General features: G+C 45.7%; 1 protein-coding gene across 4 annotated transcripts in view; it reads left to right on the forward strand.

The window, feature by feature from the left end:
* Positions 1-24,490, forward strand: part of GABRA3 (gamma-aminobutyric acid type A receptor subunit alpha3) — a 765,781-nt gene that overhangs the window by 723,145 nt on the left and 18,146 nt on the right. For all 4 annotated transcript variants that reach the window (XM_075835629.1, XM_075835628.1, XM_075835630.1 and 1 more), the window contains 2 exons: positions 6,269-6,421; positions 23,471-23,682. In XM_075835629.1, coding sequence (XP_075691744.1) covers positions 6,269-6,421; positions 23,471-23,682 — 365 coding nt within the window. The remainder of the gene's footprint in view (positions 1-6,268; positions 6,422-23,470; positions 23,683-24,490) is intronic.

Below are 24,490 nucleotides of genomic sequence, written 5' to 3' on the forward strand. Positions count from 1 at the left end.
TAAAAGTCCCCCTGAAGTTCTGCATGACTAACTAACCTCTGACTTCCGGCGTCTGTGTCGGCAGCTCAATAAAAATGAAAGGAGCGCTGGTCACGCATGCGCACAAGCGCGACCGGCGCTCCATTCATTTCTACGGAGCTGCCGACACAGACCTGGGAAGTCAGAGGTTAGTTAGTCATGGAGAACTTCAGGGGGACTTTCAGTCCCCTGTTCTCCCTATCGCTGCCAGCGATCACACATGTATCCCCTATCCTGTGGATAGGGGATACATGTCTTTTGTTTAATGGCAGAGCGGGGAGATACCTCCCTGCTCTGCCGTAGTATTCAGTGGCGTCCCGCTGTAGCAGCCATAGCGGCTGCTAGCGGAGCCTGCGGTCATGGTGGGGGCCCGTGCCAGCGGGCGACACAGGCCCCCTCATGCCTCGGGCCCCATAGCAGTCGCTACGGCTGCTACAGCAGTAGTTATGCCACTGGTAGGGAACGTATCATACCCCGTGGGTGGCTGCTGTCAAATCTTAAGAGATTATTGACATGTGTGGTTTTGACAAACAAGTCCGTGAACAAGTGATTCTCCGATATGAACACCCTAGTGTCAAGAAAGGTAATGGAGGAGGATGAGTGTACCAATGTAAACTTAACACTGGGAACTACTGTGTTAAGAAACATGGGAAAAGTGGATAATACCTCAGTGGATCATGTCCAAATCAGGAAGTCGTCAATGTAGCGCCACCAGTGTAACACTTAAGAGAAATGTGAAGAAGGATAGATAGATGATGTTTCTAACATGGCCATATTTATATTGGCATATGTGGGTGCTATGTTTGAGCCCATGGCTGTTCCCTGCTGTTGCATTTAAAAGACATCCTGAAAAGTAAAGTAGTTGTACCGCAAGATAATATTAAGGAGCTAGAGCATGAATACTCTGCATTTCTCTGAAAAGATGCTGTTCTGTAAATGTTGCTCGATGGCATCGAGGCCCCTCTGATGCTCAATAGATGTATAGAGACTAGCTACATCAAAGGAAGCTAGAATAGCTCCTGTAGGGAGACTCACCTGTGTAAGCAGGAAGTCACTTGTGTCCCTACTATATTATGGAGTGTCTGTTGCAAAATCCCTAATGTTTCTGTCCAAAAAGATAGCCACATTAGAAAAGATGGATCCGATGCCCGAGACTAATGGGACGTCCTGGTGGATATATGAGGGTCTTATGTATTTTGGGTAAAATGTATAGAGTGGGGGTCACAGGGTGATCTATAATCAAAAATTTCTTTGGGGATTCATCAATCAAACCTTCAGAGATAGCATCCTGAATCACTACTTTAAATTTTTTAATGATGTAAAATTTGCCGTCATTATCGACCTTCCGGTAGATGGTATTGTCCTGTAACTGTATTTAGGATAACTATGGCTCCCCCTTTATCGGCAGGCTTGGTAATTATGTCCTTATTTTTAACTAGTTCAGATTAAGCCATTATCTCACTACTGGTCATGTTTGGGTGTTGTAGACATGATGTCTTACTCTAATCTCTCAGTCTCCCTATATCTAGTTTGACTGCAGTGATGAACGTGTCAATGGCTGGTGGGCAGCTAGAGGGAACAAAATCACTTTTTAAAGCTAAACCACATTTCTTAAGGGTTTATTCAACATGATTACTCACAGTAGTACAATCTTTACTAGATTGTCCCTCTAAAAAGAAAGTTTTCACTTTAATGGAACGGAAAAACTTATCAACCTCCAGATCAAGCCAATTAGCCTTTGTTCTAGGGCAAAACGAGAGGCCCTTGTTCAAAAGTCTCTCTTGTTCTAATGTCAAAACTTGTGATTAACTATTTACCACTAAGTTAGGGATTGGCTGGCATCCTTTGTCCTCAGTGTCGCCTGGCGTGGAGTCAATATTCGTTGCGACTTCGGAGATTTGGACTTCACTGCCGCTGTGTTGCCTTCTGCCTCCTCTTCTAGTGCGTGGGTTGTACGTTCGCTTGGGAAAAAAATGTATAAAGGAAAATTTTGAGCTACGGTATGTGGAACCAACATTAAGGACACCAGGTTGGTTAATACTTGGCTTAGTCTTTCTCCTATTCCCGTCGTCACGTTGATCCACTCTCCTGGTCTCTGCCTGCCAATTGTAGACATAACCCTTGTCATAATCATCGGCATCCCTTTGCCATTTATGTCCTTTGGTAGTTTCCAACTCCACTCTATTTTTTACTCAGGTGGGGTATCAAGGAATCAATGTAAAAATCAAAATCATGTGTAGACAGGGCACTCCTTAATTGAGACTCTGTTTCTGTGATCTTTGGGATCAGCATACTAAGTTCTTTGGTCAGGAATTCGATATTGACCAAAATGATATCCAATGCATATTTGTTAGCAATTTGAGCAAAACGGATCTTAAATTCAGTATCATTTGAAAAAAGGTTTGGCCTCATTTGCGACCTCATACCTCGTGGAATTCTACTCAGCTTGTGGTATTCCCCAAGAGTAGCTAAGTGTAGTTCCAGATGGACACGTCTCTTAGACTCCTGCTCAAACTTTTTCTTTAGATCAATGGTGGATGGTGTTAATAGGAAGATGGCAGTCCACATAGTATGCGTTCCTCCTCGGCTCTATTGTAGGAATAGACATCTGGGGGTGAAGTATCGTGGTGAATGTCTTGTGGACGAGACATGTTGATAAAGGTAACAGCGTGCAAGCTTATAGGCCAAAGCTATAGTGAAAAAATAGTTAAGCAGCACAGCTACAGTAGTGGGTGCAAACCTCCTGGGTTGAGGCTAAGAACCCTTGTAGATTAAAAAAAATTCAAATGAAGAGACAGCACTCCAAGGAAATAGGTGAAAAAGGTGATGTGTTTTAATCAACCCACAGGCAGGCAACGTTTTGATCTGTCTCAATGGGATCTTTGTCAAGCAATGACTAACATTCAAAGCTGAGTTTATATAACCCAATATAGTGATATAATCAGTGAATTAGCCCCATAACCAAGCTCAGTACATAAATACAGAAGCTCCGTACATATATACATCCCCAGAACAAAGCTCAGTACATATATACAGCCCCAGAACCAAGCTCAGTACATATATACAACACCAGAACAAATACAGCTCAATTTAGTGCAACCCCTGCCGTGTAGGTTTGCACGGCGTGAAACTACAGCTCCCAGAATGGCCCGAACAATAGTAAAGATATGCTGGGAGATGCTGTTTCACAAAAAAAAATCATACCACCCATCATCTCTCTGCAGGTCATACAGTGACTACAGTGCTGATTAGAGGCAGAATAAACATTTACATTAAGTGACTCACCGGTGACGTCTCAGATTCTAGATATTTTCTTCTCCCACCGGTCCAGACCACTGTGAGGGATTTCTTCTTGCCACGACCCAATTCTGCAGTTTTCTGCTCAGATGTCTTCGCTTCTCACTTTTAAAACATTTCTGCACCTATAAACTAAGTTAAAATTCTCAACACCTCTAAATATATTAAAGTGCCATACACTGCACTACTAAATATAATAGCACCATACACTGTGTTCCTGATTATAATAGTACCATACACTACGCCTCTAATTATAATAGCGCCATACACTGTGTCCCTGATTATAATAGTACCATGCACTGTGTTACACACACACACACACACACATACACACACACACACACACACACACCGTGTCCCCTGTAGATAGTGCCCCCATAGCCCCCAGTAGATAGTGACCCCCATAGAGCCTCTGTAGATAGTGCCCTACATAGGAGCCCTACATAGCCCCCAGTAGATAGTGCCCCACATACAGCCCTCTGTAGATAGTGCCCACATATGGACTCCAGATCTGCAAGGCAATAGTGCTAACCACTGAACCACCGTGATGCCCTACATATAGCTTACCCTACAGATAGTTCCTCACATATAGCCCACCCCTGTAGACAGTGCCCTACATATAGCCCTTCTGTAGACAGTGCCCCACAGGTAACCCACCCCCGTATTTAGTGTCCCACATATAGCCCCCCTATAGATAGTGCTCCACATATAGTCCACCTCTGTATATAGTACCTCACGTATAGCTCCCCCTGAGTATAGTGTCCCACATATAGCCCATCCCTATAGATAGTGCCCTACAAATAGCTCCCCCATAGACAGTGCTCTACATAAAGCCCATCCCTGTATATAGTGTCCCACATATAGCTCCCCCAGTATATAGTGCCCCACAGCCCCACATATAGACCCCCCTGTAGATAGTGCCCCACATCTACACATATAGACCCCCTGTATATAGTGCCCCACATCCCCACATAAGACATCCCCACATATAGACCCCCCTGTATATAGTGGCCCACATCCCCACATATAGACCCCCCTTGTACAAAATGACCCACATCCCCATATATAGCCCCCCTCTATAAAGTGCACCGCATCCCCACATATAGACCCCCCTGTAGATAGTGCCCCACATATAGAACCCCCTGTATATAGTGGGCCACATTCCCAAATATAGACCCCCTGTAGATAGTATCCCACATCCCCACATATAGACCCCCTGTATATAATGACCCACATCCCCACATTTAGCCCCCCTTCTATAAAGTGCACCACATCCCCACATATAGACCCCCCTGTAGATAGTGCCCCACATCCCCACATATAGACCCCCCCTCTATATAGTGCCCCACCTCCCCACATATAGACCCCCCGGTAGATAGTGCCCTACATCCCCACAGATAGACCCCCCTGTATATAGTGGCCGCATCCCCACATATAGACCCCCCTGTAGATAATGCCACTCACAGTTTTATTAGAAAAAAACTTTACATACATGATCCCGTTCCGGCGCCGTCCGGTGGCAATGCAGACCTGCTCTCTTCTGAGCAGTTCTGCTGGAATGGAATGACGCCTCGTTCAAAGGCGCTGATTGGCAGGGCAGAATGACTTGCCCCGTCAATCAGCACCTTTCAAGCATGGAAGCAAGGCGATGATGTCATCGCGCCGCTAGCATCGTTGAAAGGCACTGTTTGGCGGGGCAAGTCGTGAATGGTCGAAACATGCCCTACCATTCAGCGCTAATGCATGTATTTGTACCTGCATGCTATAGACGCAGGTACAAATACTCCAAGAGGGGGTGGCTGTCGCTAGCACCAGGGCCCCCTTCGGTGCTAGCGACACCCCCAGGCATGAGAGGGCAAGTGTCGCACGGCCCATAAATGTTAGATGCTCGGTGGTACGGGCCCCGTTGTAGCATCGCTACAGCTGTAGCAGCCATAACGGCTGCTAGCGGCGCAACCAGACATATGGGGGTGCGTGTCGGCTAGTGGCACAGGCCCCCTTAAGTGGCAGGCCCAGTAGCAGCCGCTATGGCTGCTACCGTGGTAGTTACAACACTGCTTGATCTATTGCGGCTCAGCAAAATAAAATGTATTAACATGAGATTCTTAGTAAACATTTTAATCAAACCGTATGAGCCCACTTGCCACTTCACAACAACCTCTTTCAAGTTAGTCCCTACTCTACTAAGTGTAGTATCCCATGGCAACCAATGCCGCTGCAACACAGCACCTGAAGAGGGACCAACAGCACCCATGCTGCCAGTCTAGACCAGCTTGGCTCTGGACCAGGTCCCCCCACAGATACAGCACCACAACAACAAAAGATTACCACACAATACCACAAAAAAATTAACAGATGGAAAAAGCTCATCTTTCCTTGTAGTCTCAGAACTTAACTGAGAACAATTAGGTAGGAACCCTTTTTATGCAGTTTCCTGCTATTAAAAACACCCGGGCCAAATGGGGTGGGGTGCTGGTACCAGAAAAAAACAAAACAGACCATGTATACATCCGTAAATGTTTTTTGTATTATTTTTTTTGTGGTATTGTGTGGTAATTTTTTGTTGTTGTGGGGCTGTATCTGTGGGGGGACGCAATAGATCAAGTATAGCAAGTGGAAGTGCGGTCCAGGTTTTCTTTTTTCCCTTGTGGATTCTCCACAGATTGGTTTTCTCATTTGACTGTCAAATAATAAACCAAGATTTGATATTTGGATAGTCTAGTGTTTAAGTCCTTCTTAATTAACTTTTAAGTATTCATAGGAGGTAAACAATAGTAAGTAGCTTTATAATATCTGAAATGTCTTCTGATTCTTATATATTTTGGTAAAGAAGAGAGTGCATTCGTAATTCATGCTGTGCTTATTGTACACAAATATCTGTTACTTTATTTTGTTTGACATAGCATATTTATTGTTTTATGTAATTGAGTTTTTCGTTCTTTTTGTCTCTTAGGTGAATACATTGTTATGACTACTCACTTCCACCTAAAGCGTAAGATTGGATACTTTGTCATTCAAACGTACCTCCCTTGTATAATGACAGTAATCCTGTCCCAAGTGTCATTCTGGCTGAACAGAGAGTCTGTGCCAGCAAGGACTGTGTTTGGTGAGTTAAGAACGTCTTTTAATGGAAAATTTGGATAATACTGTTCTGTACAAATTTTGCAGCGGACTTTACCCATTGCATTGCAGTGGGTGAAATCTGCGACAGTAGTGAGAATAAGACTCCCCTAAACAGTAGTGCCCCATCCCCACTTTTCTCTCCACTTCCCCAGGCAATAGTCACAGCAGACCTCCACACAGTAGTTACAGCAAGTGCTCCCACAGAAGCCTCCATTTCACTACTAATCATAGCAAGGCCATGACCTCACCTCCAGCACTTACTACGATCCCAGTAGTCACAGCCCCGCCCCCCCCCCACAATATTCACATCACCTACCCCACAATAGTTACAGGACCCATCGTTCAATACACTTGTAGTTACAGCAGTCCCCCCCCCCCACACACTTGTCTAGTCATAACAGGTCCCCTCTACAACTTCCCTAAAGTTGTAGCAGCCCACATCAGTTGCAGCAGGTCCAACCCACCTCTCATTTTCCTCCTCTCACAGAGTAGTCCCACTTGACTCCCCCAGCCCTTACCCAGTAGTCACAGCAAGGAATCTGCCCCCCTTCCTCACTTATTACCTGTGACTGCAGCTAGCTCCATACATTTGGCATCGGGTGAAAGCACCGACAGCTGAGTGTAAAGGGGACTTGCCGACTACAAAATTTGGCACTCGTAACCGAGTTTTTGTTTAGACCTATCATAAGTCTACCCTTTCTCTTCATCATTAGGTTAATTTATGTCAGTATGTATGCCAATTGTCTAAATTGTGACACACTGTAAAATATGCTGGTGCTATATACTTAAAGAATATTAATAAACCAACGTCATCAGTAATCTGTTGACAGTTTCCCAGGGAGATTTTTTTTAATTTGTATTTATTATGATTACTTTATATAGAAATTTTTTACAAAGTGACAACAATTCTGTGAATCGGGCCAAGGCAGGTTCGTCCCCAACACGTCACCACGACACTGCAGCTTTCTACTGCATGGCCTGTCTGTGGACAAGAACTCACCTATGTAGCGTCCCTTTATGTACCTTTGCAGGTCAGCTCATGCCATCGGGCGGTAGTTTATTTTGCTTCCTCGTATAATATCCAGGTCATCCCAACTTACAAGTCACAGTACTGCTCAATGATAATATGAGCACTGTACCTTTGAGGACCGATCCATCGATATATAACTTACAAGGATGCAGCTGTTGCAGCAACTAAAGAACTTAACCCCTTCAGTACTGAGCCTGTTTTGGCCTTCAGGACGAAGCCGATTTTTCAAATCTGACATGTGTCACTTTATGTGGTAATAACTCCGGAATGCTTTTGCCTATCCAAGTGATTCTGAGATTGTTTTCTCGTGACATATTGTACTTTATGTTATGGAAAAAATTTGTTCGATAAATTCAATATTTATTTGTAAAAAAACACCAAGATTTAGAGAAAATTAGCAAAAATTTGCATTTTTCTAAATTTAAATGCATCTACTTGTAAAACAGATAGTAATACCAGACAAAAAAGTTACTAGTTTATATTTCCCATATGCCTACTTTATGTTTGCATCGTTTTTTGAACATTCTTTTATTTTTCTAGGACGTTACAAGGCTTAGAACTTTAGTAGCAATTTCTCATATTTTCAAGAAAATTTCAAAAGCCTATTTTTTCAGGGATCAGTTCAGTTCTGAAGTGGCTTTGAGGGCCTTATATATTAGAAAGTCCCCATAAATAACCCCATTTTGAAAACTGCACCCCTCAAAGTATTCAAAACAGCATTCAGAAAGTGTTTTAACCCTTTAGGCGTTTTACAGGAATTAAAGCAAAGTAGAGGTGAAATTTACAAATTTCATTTATTTTTTCGAAAATTAATTTGTAATACATTTTTTCTGTACCACAGAAGGTTTTACCAGAGAAACGCAACTCAATATTTATTGCCCAGATTCTGCAGTTTTTAGAAATATCCCACATGTGGTCCTAGTGCGGTAATGGACTGAAACACCAGCCTCAGAAGCAAAGGAGCAACTAGTGGATTTTGGGGCCTCCTTTTTTAGAATCTATTTTAGGTACCATGTCAGGTTTGAATAGGTCTTGTGGTACCAAAACAGTAAAGACCCCCCAAAAGTGACCCCATTTTGCAAACTATACCCCTCAAGGAATTTATCTATGGGTATAGTTAGCATTTTGAACCCACAGTTTTTTTGCTAAATTTATTTGAATTAGTATGTGAAGATGAAAATCTACTTTTTTTGTGAAAAAACGTAAAAATGTTAAATATTTACAAGGAATAAAATAGAAAAAACACCCCAACATATGTAAAGCAATTTCTTACGATTATAGCAATACCCCATATGTGGCAATAAACTGCTGTCTGGACCCACAGCAGGCCTCAGAAGGGAAGGAGCACCATTTGGATTTTGGATTTCTGATTTTGCCGTGTCGCGTTTGCAATGCACTGGAGGGATGAAAACCGTGGAAACCCCCCAATAGTGACCCCATTTTGGAAACTACACCCCTCAAGGAATTTTTCTAGGGGTAAAGTTAGCATTTTGACACCACAGTTGTTTTGCTGAAGTCACTGGAATTAGTCTGTAAAGGTAAAAATCAACTTTTTTTCTATAAGAACTTATACATTTTAAATTTTTACAAGGAATAAAGGAGAAAAAGCACCCCAGCATTTGTAAAACAATTTCTCCTGATTACGTAAATACCCCATATGTGGTAATAAACTGCTGTTTGGACCCACACCGGGGCTTAGAACGGAAGGAGTGCTATTTGGCTTTTGGAGCTCAAATTTAGCTGGAATAGTTTTTGGGTGTCATGTCGAATTTGCAAAGCCCCTGAGGTACTAAAACCGTGGAAACCGCCCAAAAGTAACCCCATTTGGGAAACTACACCACTTAAGGAATCTATCTAGGGGTATAGTGAGCATTTAGGCCCCACACGTCTTTTGCAGAATTTATTAGAATTAGGCCGTGAAAATTAATATCAACATTATTTCCACTAAAATGTTGAATTTTTTCAATTTTACAAAGGATAAAGGAGAAAATGCACCCCAACATTTGTAAATCAATTTCTCCCGAGTACGGCAATACCCCACATGTGGTCATAAATGTTTTTTCATTAGAAAATAAATTAACCCTTTCCGGACTGATCCATGTTTTGCTTTTTCTTTTTCGCTTTTCCTCCCCGCTTTCCGAGAGCCACAACGTCTTTATTTTTCCGTCAATAGAGCGGTGAGGGGGCTTATTTTTTGCGGGACGAGCCGTAGTTTTTATTGGTACCATTTTTTGGTACAGAAGACTTTTTAAGTACTTTTTATTACATTTTTTGGTAGAGCCAAGGTGACCAAAAAACTGCGATTTTGCCATTTAAAATTCTTTCTTTTTCACGGCGTTCACCGTGTGAGTTAAATAATGGTATATTGTAATATCTTGGACTTTTATGGACGCAGCGATACCAATTTTGTGTATTTTTTTACATTACTTTAGAGAAAAAATATGAAAAGGGTTTATTTTTGGACTTTAAATATTAATTTAATTTTTTCCACTAATAATAACTATATACTTTTGTTTTTACATATTTTATTAGTCCCCATAGGAGACTTGAACCAGCAATCGTTAGATCACTGGTAGAATACACTGCAATACTAATGTATTGCAGTATATTGTGATTTTTACAGGCTCCTGTAACAGTAATACACAGCTGACACCCGCAGCGTATGGCGCGGGCTCAGCGCGTGAGACGCTCCATATATCACCCCCACACCACGACATGCTATTAAGTCATGGTGCGCGAAGGGTTTAATGCGCATCCGATGGTGGAAAGTGAAAATTACAATTTTCCACTGATGTGCCATTTTAGTGCACTATATGTTGTGCCCAGTTTGTGCCACAAATACCACAAATAAAATATTAACAGGGTTCTCCCGGGTATGGCGATGCCATATCGGTGGACGTAAACGGCTGTTTGGGCACGCTGTAGGGCTCAGAAGGGAGGGACGCCATTTGGCTTTTGGAGCGCAAATTTTGCTTGGTAGAAGCTCTGGCCTTTTGCTGGTATTTCAGTTTATAATGTGGGGGCAAATGTAGGTTGGGCAGAGTACATCAGGGGCATAATAATAATAATACGCAGATATGTGGCCAGTGTTGCACTTATATTATAAATGGCGCCCGATCTTATCCGCTTTTGGAACGCTCTGCACATTTTGCATCGCCATATTCTGTGAGCTGGAACTTTTTTTATTTTTTCACCACCGGAGCCATGTGAGGGCTTATTTGTTGCGGGACAATCTGTAATTTTCATTGGTACCATTTTGAGGTACATGCGATTTTGTTGATCACTTTTTATTCCATTTTTCGGCAAGCAAGGTGACCAAAAACCATCAATTCTGACAATGATTTTTATTTATTTTTTACAGCGTTCACCCTGGGCTATAAATGACCATTATATTTTATTCTGCGGGTCGGTCCGATTATGGCGATACCATATGTATATAGTTTTTTTTTATGTTTTGCAGCGTTTGCGCAATAAAATCACTTATTTAGAAAATTATTTATTTTCTGTGTCACCATATTCTGAAAGCCGTAACTTTTTTATTTTTCAGTCCAAAAAGCTATTTAAGGGCTTGTTTTTTGCGGGACGGGTTGTAGTTTGTATTGGTACAATTTTGGCGTACATGCGACTTTTTGATCACTTTTTATTGTATATTTTGAGAGGGGTGGTGACCAAAAAATAGTGATTCTCGCTTTGTTTTTCATTTATTTTTTTTGCGGTGTTCACCGTGCAGGAAAAATAATATTACAGTTTTATAGTTGGGGTCGTTACGAACGCAGTGATACCAAATATGTGTACTTTTTTCTTACGTGTTCATTTTTTTCCCTATAATAAAAGACTTATTATAGGAAAAAAAGCAGTTCATGTTTATGTCACTTATAACTTTTATTTTTACACTTTTTTTAAAACATTTTTATTATTTTTTTTACTTTTTTCACTTGTCCCACTAAGGGGACACTTAGACTTGCAGCTCTGATCGCTGCTGGAATACATTACACTACACACGTAGTGTAATGCATTCCAACTGTCATTGTGACGTAACAGTCACACTGACAGGAAGCCTATGACGACCAGCCTCGGGGTGGTCCTCATAGGCATATGTACATGGCAACCCGGAAGCCATTGTCTGGCGTCCGGTTGCCATGGGTACGATCGCCAGCCCCCGTGATTTCACATGGGGGCTGCCGATCGGCGCTAAACACCTTAATTGTGGCGTTCAAATCGAACGCCGCAATTAAGGTGTTAACTGCCGAAATCAGCGGCGATAGGCCGCTGATCGGCAACGGGGAATGCAGGGCAGACGCCCTGCACAGTTAACCGCTGCAGCAGGGTGAAGCGGCGCGCGGCGGTTAACTGTCAAAGCACAGACGTAACTGCACTTCCTGTGCATACCCGTCCATTCGCGCCTAACTTCCGGTTTGCGGTTTTCGGTTTTCACATTGTACGGTTACGTCATAAATGACGTAACTGTACCACGTGTTTTCCCCATCTGCTTAGAGCATGCGTGGTTGACACTACCACGCATGCTCTGTTAAATGATATGGCTGCGTCTTCAGCAGCCGTGTGTTTCATTGCGCATGCGCAAGTTTTAATATGTGGAGACGGTGTGTACTGTGACGGCAGTGTCTGCCGTCGCTCGCTCTCTCCTTCTCCTCCTCACAGTCCGAAGCGCATGTGAGGAGGAGGAGGGTGTTTATTTGCTCACTGTAGGAGCAGAATCCCCAAGCCCGGGATTGGGTATTCCGCTCCAGGAAAAGTCACTGACTTCACTGTGTCCATATATGGACAGTGACGTCAGGGACTTCTGAAGCGGAATCCCCGCCGATGTGGCCGGGGATTCCGCTCCAGGAGAAGTCACAGACTTCACTGTGTCCATATATGGACACAGTGACTTCTGAAGCGGAATCACCGGCGAATTGGCCGGGGATTCCGCTCCAGGAAAAGTCACTGACTTCACTGTGTCCATATATGGACAGTGACGTCAGGGACTAATGAAGCGGAATCCCCGCAGATGTGGCCGGGGATTCCGCTCCAGGAGAAGTCACAGACTTCACTGTGTCCATATATGGACACAATGACGTCAGGGACTCCTGAAGCGGAATCCCCGCCGATGTGGCCGGGGATTCCGCTCCAGGGGAAGTACCTCACTTCACTGTTCATATATGGACAGTGAAGTGAGGGATTTCTCCAGAGCCGTCCCCTACAGGAAAGTAGGGGGGGGGGTGGCACTACCTACAAGGGGGGCTGTGTGGCATTGCCTAGAGGGGGGTTGTGTGGCACTACCTACAGGGGGGCTGTGTGGAATTACCTACAGGGGGGCTGTGTGGCATTATCTACTGCGGGGCTGTGTGGCATTACCTACAGGGTGGGCTATGTGGCATTACCTACAGGGGGCTGTGTGGCATTACCTACAGGGGGGGCTGTGTGGCATTACCTACAGGGGGGCTGTGTGGCATTACCTGCAGGAGGGCTGTGTGGCATTACTTACAGGGGGCTGTGTGGCATTACTTACAGGGGGCTGTGTGGCATTACCTACAGGGGGGCTGTGTGGCATTACCTACAGGGGGCTGTGTGGCATTACCTACAGGGGGCTGTGGCAGTATCTATAGAAGGTAGTATTATCTATTATCTACAGGGGGCAGTGTGTGGCAGAAAATTGACAAATTAAATTCATCCGTTTTTAAAACGGACAAGGAAAAAACAGGTGCAAAACAGGTTAAAAACGGAAGCATGGCCCGGAACGGAACAGATGCAAAACGGCCGAGAATACTGACCAAAACCGCCGTTTTTGATAGGCCGACACTAAGACCCTCTTATGTGAATAGAGCCTAAAGGTAGTTGATGACGCGCCATGTCTTTACACAGTCGAAAGTGCTGTCTTAGCAAAGACACGGAGCGTCATCAATCACAGAACACGCCCCCTCCTCTAAAAATCTCGTCGTCCACACCTTCTCATCCTTCTTCACACTTGTAGTTCCCGCACTGTGTGTGTATATATGTGTATATACACTACCGTTCAAAAGTTTGGGGTCACCCAGACAATTTTGTGTTTTCCATGAAAACTCACACTTATATTTATCAAATGAGTTGCAAAATGACTAGAAAATATAGTCAAGACATTGACAAGGTTAGAAATAATGATTTTTATTTGAAATAATGATTTTCTCCTTCAAACTTTGCTTTCGTCAAAGAATGCTCCATTTGCAGCAATTACAGCATTGCAGACCTTTGGCATTCTAGCTGTTAATTTGCTGAGGTAATCGGGAGAAATTTCACCCCATGCTTCCAGAAGCCCCTCCCACAAGTTGGATTGGCTTGATGGGCACTTCTTGTGTACCATGCGGTCTAGCTGCTCCCTCAACTTCTCTATGGGGTTGAGATCTGGTGACTGCGCTGGCCACTCCATTACAGATAGAATACCAGCTGTCTGCTTCTTCCCTAAATAGTTCTTGCATAATTTGGAGGTGTGCTTTGGGTCATTGTCCTGTTGTAGGATGAAATTGGCTCCAATAAAGCGCTGTCCACAGGGTATAGCATGGCGTTGCAAAATGGAGTGATAGCCTTCCTTATTCAAAATCCCTTTTACCTTGTACAAATCTCCCACTTTACCAGCACCAAAGCAACCCCAGACCATCACATTACCTCCACCATGCTTGACAGATGGCGTCAGGCACTCTTCCAGCATCTTTTCAGTTGTTCTGCGTCTCACAAATCTTCTGTGTGATCCAAACACCTCAAACTTTGATTCGTCTGTTCATAACACTTTTTTCCAATCTTCCTCTGTCCAATGTCTGTGTGCTATTGCCCATATTAATCTTTTCCTTTTATTAGCCAGTCTCAGATATGGCTTTTTCTTTGCCACTCTGCCCTGAAGGCCAGCATCCCGGAGTCGCATCTTCACTGTAGACATTGACACTGGCGTTTTGCGGGTACTATTTAATGAAGCTGCCAGTTGAGGACCTGTGAGGCGTCTATTTCTCAAACTAGAGACTCTAATGTACTTGTCTTGTTGCTCAGTTGTGCAGCGGGGCCTCTCACTTCTCTTTCTACTCTGGTTAGAGCCTGTTTGTTCTGTCCTCTGAAGGGAGTAGTACACACCGTTGTAGGAAATCTTCAGTTTCTTGGCAATTTCTCGCATGTAATAGCCTTCATTTCTAAGAACAAGAATAGACTGTCGAGTTTCACATGAAAGCTCTCTTTTTCTAGCCATTTTGAGAGTTTAATCGAACCCACAAATGTAATGCTCCAGATTCTCAACTAGCTCAAAGGAAGGTCAGTTTTATAGCTCCTCTAAACAGCAAAACTGTTTACAGCGGTGCTAACATAATTGCACAAGGGTTTTTCAAGTGTTTTCTAATCATCCTTTAGCCTTCTAACACAGTTAGCAAACACAATGTACCATTAGAACACTGGAGTGATGGTTGCTGTAAATGGGCCTCTATACACCTATGTACATATTGCATTAAAAACCAGACGTTTGCATCTAGAATAGTCATTTAGCACATTAACAATGTATAGAGTTTATTCCTGATTAATTTAATGTTATCTTCATTGAAAAAAACTGTGCTTTTCTTTCAAAAATAAGGAAATTTCTAAGTGACCCTAAACTTTTGAACAGTAGTGTATATATATATATATATATATATATATATATATATATAAAATTTTGTGTGTGTATGTATATGCGTGTGTGTGTGTGTATATATATATATATATATATATAATATGTATGTGTTCATATATATGTATGTGTATATATATATATATATATATATATATACACACACACACATTTTATATATTTATATATATATATATATATATATATACACACATACACAACATTTTATATATAAAAATATATATAAATAGTGAGACACACTAAGGCCTCATGCACACGACCGTAGCCATGTGCACGGCCGTGATCTTCGTGTCGGCCTGCCCCTGAGTGTCACCTGCGAGCCACCCACAAATCGCGGGCCGTGCACTCTGTGGCGGAACGGGTGACGGTTACAGGCATTGTAACCAAATAAAGGTTAAGCCTGCCGCAAACCGTCGCACTCCCGCCATCCGGGTGCCATAGCTTAGATGGCGCCCGGTGCTAGATGGGGATATGTCCCCTCAAACTGCATTACGTTATGTTTGATAACCAGTTGATTTATATTATATTGTATTCAGTGCTGCTTCACTGTCCTCCCCTCTAGGGTTAATCTTACACTGTAGGAGAGTGAGTCACAGGCTGCAAGCGGGAACTTGTCTGAATGTAAATAAGAAAAAGGAGGGGGCAAAAGCAGAAAGCACATGGCCTGATTCCTGAGGGAGGGGTGAGTGAGGGAGATAGTGGTGCTGTGTGAGATCTACCTCAGAGATGGTACCTGACCTAGGGACAGTAATAGAGGGCAAGTGCTGGAGTCCCATCTAACTAAGAAGGATCTGGAGACACCCCAAAGGATGAAAGGTACAGTGGAGAGACCCCAAAGTGAGGTAGCCCGTCACATCCAGCCCAGAGGGGAGAAGCAGCGGTGCATTGTTTCTGTGTGTGTCTGTCCCTGTTAATAAACGCGCCTCTGTGGCTTGTCCCCTGTTAATCTGTGTCGCCTGAATCTATCGCCCACATTCTCTTGGAGTAAACCGACCCCCACTGACCCGGTTTCGCCACATTTGGTGGCAGCGGTGGGATAGATTCAGCCCATTCTAGGGAAAGCGGCAGGGGATAGGTACCCTGGTACCATCCGGCGCTTCGCGGCCAGACCTCAAGGGCGGACTGCCACACGTGCTGCAGTACAGGGGGACCACAGGCACCTAAATCCCCAGTCATGGAGTCTGACTTTATAGATCCTCCCGGCGGAGCAGAGGCTGTCCCCTATGGCAGCTACCTCTGAATTATACTCCAAGAGCTGTGCCGTTTCCGGCGCATTGCCTTCTCGTCCCGCGACATCAAGGATCGGCTGATTGAGAAGCTCCAGGCCTGGGACCTGAACGAACCCGGCCGAGATGAGAGAGATGGCCGAGGGTGACGTTGACTACTGCCCCGAAGAACCGGCCAGTCGCCAGGGAACCGGCCGTAGCACCATCTCGGACGCCCAGGCCCTGCGGATGGGGGATCTGCTGACCGCTCTGGGGCCTCAAAGCTCCGAGGCCGAGCGCCTGATCATCGTTGGGGCCGTGGCCCGTGCAGTGGCACCCCCAGAACCAACAACCCCAATCCCTGCTGGGCCCCGAAGACCCCAACTACGATACAATGACCTCCCCAAGTTGGATCCTTCGTCCACGGACATCGATGCGCACCTAACCATGCTGGAGACACAGCTACAGGTGCATGACATCCCCACCACCGAATGGGCTCGCTACGTGGGGCCCAGCCTGCAAGGGAGGGCCCTTGAAGTCTACCGAAGCCTAGGTTCAGAGGATGGACGGGACTACGGTTGCCTCCGGGACGCCCTGCTGAGGAGGTATGCGATCACCCCAGAGACTTACAGAGAGCGGTTTCGTAATTTGACGCTCGCCGGCCAGGGTACCCATGTGGAACTGGCAGCCCAGCTCCGCTTAAGCTGCTCCAGGTGGGCCGAGGGGAAGAAGGCCTTCAGTCGGGAGGCCCTGGGGGACCTCGTCATTTTGGAGCAACTCCTCTCCAGGATGGAGGTCCCCGTTCGTGCCTGGGTCGCGGACTGCCACCCCAGCACCCCAGAAGATGGCGCCACCCTGGCCGACGAGTTCTTGGCCCACCGACCCCAGTGGAGAAGCCTTCCGCGCCAGGACCAACGCCGAGAGCTCCGAGCCCCTACCAAAATAGCGGAACCACCCCGACCAGCTTCGATGAGACCCCAGCCGCAGCCTACGGCCGCCCCGATCCCTCCAAGGGTCCGCGGCCCTATGGACTCCCGCCAGTGTTATGGGTGCCACCAGCCGGGGCACATCCGACGGGACTGCCCCTTGGCCCAATCAACGGTGCCCTTTCCCAGACCAACCCCAACCCGGGTCGCCTTTTGCCCGGAGGCGGGCGACCCCGATGAGTGTGACCACCTCCTAGATTCACCAGAGGTGGAGGAGGTGGTCTACCACGTAGAGCTTGCGAGCCTCGTGATGAACCAGGTCCCTGCCAACATGCAGGGCCACGACAGCCCGTGGTGCTGGGACGCCGCACCGTCCAGGGACTCCGTGACTCGGGGGCATCCCTCACCCTGGTAAGAGCGGACCTGGTTCCCCAGTCTAAGGTTCTTCCCCAGCGATTAGCCCGGATTGCCCTGGCGGACGGACAGCAGCGGTCCATTCCCCGCGCCAGAGTCTACCTGGACTGGGGCCCCGGAAAAGGGGAGGTCGAAGTCGGGTTCATGCCGGATCTCCCCGCCGATGTCTTATTGGGGAACGACCTTGGGAACGGTCTGACAAGTCAGTTCGCTGGGGCCGTGACCCGCAGCCAAGCCCGGGAGAACCTTTACCTGCCTCCACCACCGACCAGTGTAACCACCGAGGCTCCTCTCCCGGAAGCCCCGCTCCCCGAACCGCCGGTGGTAAGTACCCAAGCCCCTGACACCTCACAACTGACCGACCCGACGAACCCCCCGACAGACCTGGGGGAGGTGGATAGGGTCGCTTTTAGGGAGGCCCAGCATACGGATCCTTCCCTGTCCTCTGCCCATAGCCTGGCAGATCGACCACCCAGTGGAGGGGCCCAGGCAGGGTTCCAGTGGGACAACGGGCTGTTGTACCGGGTCGAAGCCCCGACCAAGCCCGAGTCGCCCTGGACCGCCTCCAAACAGCTGCTTGTTCCCCAAGCCTACCGTGCACGACTGTTAGCCCTGGCCTACGATATACCCGCGACGGGTCACACTGGGACCAGGTCCACCAGGGCCTGGTTCTCGAAGGCTTTCTTTTGGCCAGGGCTGACTGAGGACGTGCAGCGGTACCGAGCTTCGTGCCCTGTCTGCCAACGGGTGGCGGGGGCCCCGCGCAAGGTGCCGCTCAAGCAGCTGCCCCTCATCCGAGAGCCTTTCCAGCGGGTGGCCATAGATCTGGTTGGCCCCATTAATCCCCCCAGCCGAGGGGGAAAGCGTTACATCCTAACCCTGGTAGACTTCGCTACCAGATACCCGGACGCAGTGGCTCTGTCCTCCATAGTTTTTCCATCGTCGCATTCCAAGAGCTATAACGTTTTTATTTTTGCGTCGACATAGCTGTATAAGGTCTTGTTTTTTGCGGGACAAGTTGTACTCTTCAATAGCACCATTTTGGGGGACATATTATTTATTGATTAACTTTTATTAACTTTTATTTGGGGGGAAATAGAAAAAAACCTGAAATTTCGCCACTCTTTTTCGCGTCTTAAATCTACGCCATTTACCGTGTGATATAAATAACACAATAACTTTTTTTCAGCGGGTTGTTACGATTGCAACGATACCAAATTTGTATAGTTTTTGTATGTTTTACTACTTTTACACAGTAAAAACACTTTTTTTTCAAAATTATTTGTTTTTGTGTCTCCATATTTGAAGAGCCGTAACGTTTTCATTTTTTTGCCGATGCGGTTGTATGAGGGCTTTTTTTTGCGGGAAGACTTGTAGTTTTTATTGGTACCATTTTTGAGTAGATGCGACTTTTTGATCACTTTTTATAAAAAAAATTTAAAGTCAGGATTCACAGAAAACAGCAATTTTTTCATAGTTTTTTATTAAATTTTTTACGGCGTTCACCGTGCGGGTTAAATAATGTTATAGATTTATAGTCGGGGTCGTTACGGACGCGACGATACCAAATATGTGTAACTTTTTTACTTTATTTTGGTTTTTTAATAGTAAAGCATTGTGTAAGGGGAAAAGCTGGGTTTTTCATTTTTTTTCACATTTTTGTTTTCATTAACTTTATTAAACTTTTTTTTTACTTTTTTACTAGTCCCACTAGAAGACTTTAATATGCGATTTTCCGATCGCTATTGTAATACACTGCAATACTTTTGTATTGCAGTGTATTACTGCCTGTCCGTTTAAAACGGACAGGCATCTGCTAGGTCATGCCTCTGGCATGATCTAGCAGGCAGTCGCTCCAGGCAGACCTGGGGGCCTTTATTAGGCCCCCGGCTGCCATTAGAGACACAGACACTCGGCGATCGTATCGCCGGGTGTCGGTGGGGGAGAGAGGGAGCTCCCTCCCTCTCTCCAAAACCACTCAGATGCGGAGCTCGCTATTGCGCACCGCATCTGAGGGGTTAAACGGGTGAGATCGATACTAATATCGATCTCACCCGGCAGAGCAGGGACGCCCCCAGCCCTCAGCTACCTCTGGCAGCTGAGAGCAGGGAGATTTGACAGCTCCCTGCTCTGTAAACTTATTCCGACGTAAAAAGTCTATGGCATCGGAATAAGGCCCGTTAGTGACCGACGTAGAAACACGATGGGCCGGTCACTAACGGGTTAATAGGGGGTATTCGGGAAGGCAAATCAAGGCTGGGGGACATTTTTTTAGAATTTTTTTTTTTCCTGGACAACCCCTTTAACCCCTTAATGACCAGCCTATTTTGGACCTTAAAGAGGCTCTGTCACCAGATTTTGCAACCCCTATCTGCTATTGCAGCAGATCGGCGCTGCAATGTAGATAAGAGTAACGTTTTTATTTTTTAAAAACGAGCATTTTTGGCCAAGTTATGACCATTTTTGTATTTATGCAAATCAGGCACTTCCTGCCCCAGGTCCTGCATCGTCTCGGACGAGCGAGGACACATCGGCACCAGAGGCTACAGTTGATTCTGCAGCAGCATCGGCGTTTGCAGGTAAGTCGATGTAGCTACTTACCTGCAAACGCTGATGCTGCTGCAGAATCAACTGTAGCCTCTGTTGCCGATGTGGCCGACACGATGCAGGACCTGGGGCAGGAAGTGAGTGACGTCACAGCGTGATCTCTCGAGAACACGCTGTGTGTCTGCACTGCCAGAAGCTGGGCGTTCTGAAGAGAAGTGGATGATACTTCTCGTCAGAACGCCCAGCTAGTAAAAGAAGTAAAAACGCCCCGATGTACACACATAATACACGCCCAGTTGTACTTTTACTGTAAACATGCCGAGTTGTACTTTAGCAAGCCTCATTTGCATAAATACAAAAATGGTCATAACTTGGCCAAAAATGCTTGTTTTTTAAAAATAAAAACGTTACTGTAATCTACATTGCAGCGCCGATCTGCTGCAATAGCAGATAGGGGTTGCAAAATCTGGGGACAGAGCCTCTTTAATGACCAGGCCATTTTTTAAGTTTTTCCATCGTCGCATTCCAAGAGCTATAACGTTTTTATTTTTGCGTCGACATAGCTGTATAAGGTCTTGTTTTTTGCGGGACAAGTTGTACTTTTCAATAGCACCATTTTGGGGGACATATTATTTATTCATTAACTTTTATTAACTTTTATTTGGGGGGAAATAGAAAAAAACCTGAAATTTCGCCACTCTTTTTCGCGTCTTAAATCTACGCCATTTACCGTGTGATATAAATAACACAATAACTTTATTCAGCGGGTTGTTACGATTGCAACGATACCAAATTTGTATAATTTTTGTATGTTTTACTACTTTTACACAGTAAAAACGCTTTTTTTTCAAAATTATTTGTTTTTGTGTCTCCATATTTGAAGAGCCGTAACGTTTTTATTTTTTCGCCGATGCGGTTGTATGAGGGCTTTTTTTTGCGGGAAGACTTGTAGTTTTTATTGGTACCATTTTGGAGTAGATGCGACTTTTTGATCACTTTTTATCACATTTTTTTTAAGTCAGTATTCACAGAAAACAGCAATTTTTCCATAGTTTTTTATTACATTTTTTACGGCGTTCACCGTGCGGGTTAAATAATGTAATAGATTTATAGTCGGGGTCATTACGGACGCGGCGATACCAAATATGTGTAACTTTTTTACTTTATTTTGTTTTTTTAATAGTAAAGCATTTTGTGAGGGGAAAAGCTGGGTTTTTCATTTTTTTTTCACATTTTTTTTTAAATTAACTTTATTAAACTTTTTTTTTCACTTTTTTACTATTCCCATTAGGGGACTATAATATGCGATTCTGCGATCGCATTTATAATACACTGCAATACTTTTGTATTGCAGTGTATTACTGCCTGTCCGTTTAACACGGACAGGCATCTGCTAGGTCATGTCTGCGGCATGATCTAGCAGGCATTCACTCCAGGCAGACCTGGGGGCCTTTATTAGACCCCCGGCTGCCATTGGAGACACAGACACTCGGCGATCGTATCGCCGGGTGTCGGTGGGGGAGAGAGGCAGCTCCCTCCCTCTCTCCAAAACCACTCAGATGCGGTGCTCGCTATTGTGCACCGCATCTGAGGGGTTAAACGGGTGAGATCGATACTAATATCGATCTCACCCGGCAGAACAGGGACGCTCCCAGCCCTCAGCTGCCTCTAGCAGCTGAGAGCAGGGAGATTTGACAGCTCCCTGCTCTGTAAACTTATTCCGACGTAAAAAGTCTATGGCATCGGAATAAGGCCCGTTAGTGACCGACGTAGAAACACGATGGGCCGGTCACTAACGGGTTAAACAATTTTATAGGCAAAAATGTTTCACAGTTTCCTGTCTGGCCAATGGTGTCACGGCTAAGGCCTCATTCACCTGGCAGGGTTTCCCGGCCGGGTGCCGGCCGTTCATAAATCGGCCGGCACCCGGCTGCATTAGGAATAATAGACCCCTAATGGGGCTATTCACACGACCGATTTTTTGACGGCCGGGAAAACCGCCCGTCAAAAAATAGGACATGCTCTATTTTCGCCCGGGTACCCGGTCGCCCGGCTCCCATAGAAGTCTATGGGGCCGAGTAATACCCGGCCATCACCGGGATGTGTCCCGAGTGACGGCCGGGTTTTCCGGCTCTTGCGCTCTATCTCCTCCTCCTCACAGCGCAGAGTGCATGTGAGGAGGAGGAGTTGATGCCATTCTGACGAATGGCATCGCTGTACACGGTGTGGCAGGGCCGGGGTGTACAGCAGGTGGAAGGGAGCGCTGCGCTGGCTCCCTTCTCCTGCTTGTTAAAAGCGCCCTGGCCCGGCGACACCTTTGATGGCGCCGCTAGCAGCTGCAGCAGCTGCTGCTGCTGCTGCTACTACTGTAGCGACGCCACTATAACAGAGCGGGGAGGTATCTCCCCGTTCTGCTATGTGCTAGCCGCACTTTAGCTCCTTGAAGGAGCGGAATCCCCGTGTGTTCGGGGATTCCGCTCCTGGACAGAGCGCTTGATGTCTCTGTCCATATTTGGGCAGTGACATCAGGGGAAACTCCTGAAGCGGAATCCCCGAACACATGGGGATTCCCCTTCAGGAGTTGCCGATGATGTCACTGTCCGGATCTGCCCGGCCCGGCACGGATGCATAACTTTATGCAAACCGGCCGGGCAGAATGGCCGATTTTACCGGCCGGCACTCGGGCTCGGACGCAACCCGGTCGTGTGAATCCCGCCTTAATTTTATTTTATATTTGTTTACTATTTTTAAAAAAGAGAATATTCTTTAAAGAAAAAATAACATAGTATTCCAAAGCATTATTACCTGTCAGTATAAAACTGACAGGCAAACTATTAGGCATAGGCAGATGTCTCTCGCAGACATGGGGGCCAGCTGCCATTGAAACCCATCGGCAACCCGCAATCGCGTTGCATGCTGCTGATGGAAGCCCCATTCCTCCGTCATACTCCATCTAAGGAGTTAACCGAGCAAATCAAATACTCCCAACCCACTAAATCACCGCTGCTATGTTCGTACTTGGGGCTTTGAGAGAGCTGGATAAAAAAGAGGGGGGGAGCCCTCACACCGCTGTACCTGTGGGAACTAGCAGATAACCATGTCCTAATGGAAAGTGGCACTTTCTTTTAGGACATAAAAAGTCTTCGCTGTAACGGGAAGCAGATCTTTTTCAAATACTAGCAACTCATTTGTATCAGTGAAGAGTATGAGACTGATATCCAGTGACGTTTTATAAACTGTAGTATGTCTGATTGCATTTTTTTTTCTTTAGGTGTCACCACTGTTTTGACAATGACAACTTTAAGTATTAGTGCGCGGAACTCTCTGCCCAAGGTTGCTTATGCCACTGCAATGGATTGGTTTATGGCAGTGTGCTATGCTTTTGTCTTCTCTGCACTTATTGAATTCGCTACAGTCAATTACTTCACTAAAAGAGGATGGGCGTGGGATGGCAAAAGGGCTCAGGAAGGTCAGACATTTAAGGTGAGTAAACGTGAATATGAGAACTTGGAGTGATATTTCATGTAGAATAAGGACATGAAATCAGACTGCAGTTTGTAAGCCTAAAGGAGAGCTCTAAAGGGGTATTCCCAGAATAGACATTTATTGCCTATTCACTGCTGGGACCCCCGCCAATCAACAGAGCCAGAGTGCCGAGCCCCCATTCCTCCTCACTACAATACAGCAGTAAGGAGAACTTTGATTGGATCTGCGGACAATCATGCGCAGAACCGCTACATTCAAAGTTTATGGGACAGACGCTGACAGTCGAGTACATTGTTAGGCTTTTTCCGTCAGTCCCATAGACATTGAATGGAGCAACATGGCACATACTCATCCTCCACTCCAGTCAAGCTTCTTCTCACTGCGAGGGGTGGAGTGAGGAGAAATGGGGGACTTGGGACCCTATTCTAGTGACCGGTGGGGGCCCCAGTGGTGGGTCCAATATCAGACGCTTATCATCTATCCTGTAAATAGGTGATAAATGTATTTTCTGGCTATTCCCTTTAAGTGTTACAGCCTATTTTTTTTACTGTGTTATCTTTGCTTAAAGGGGTTGTCCACTACCGGACAACTGATGACCTATCCACTCGTCCATACATAGCATAGCAGCCATGCTGTAGAACTGTAGCTCTGCTCCCATTCACTTGAATAGGAGCAGTGCTGCAGTACTGCAGTTCGGCCCCTGTTCCGTGGCCAGAGCCAACTGCTTCCGGCAGGTATGTCCGGTGCTCGGAGGTGTCCTGAGCAGCTGATCAGTGCGGGGTCCGGGTGTCGGATCAGTACAGAT

This window comes from Rhinoderma darwinii, chromosome 8 (genome assembly GCF_050947455.1).
Source record: "Rhinoderma darwinii isolate aRhiDar2 chromosome 8, aRhiDar2.hap1, whole genome shotgun sequence".
NCBI lineage: Eukaryota > Metazoa > Chordata > Amphibia > Anura > Rhinodermatidae > Rhinoderma > Rhinoderma darwinii.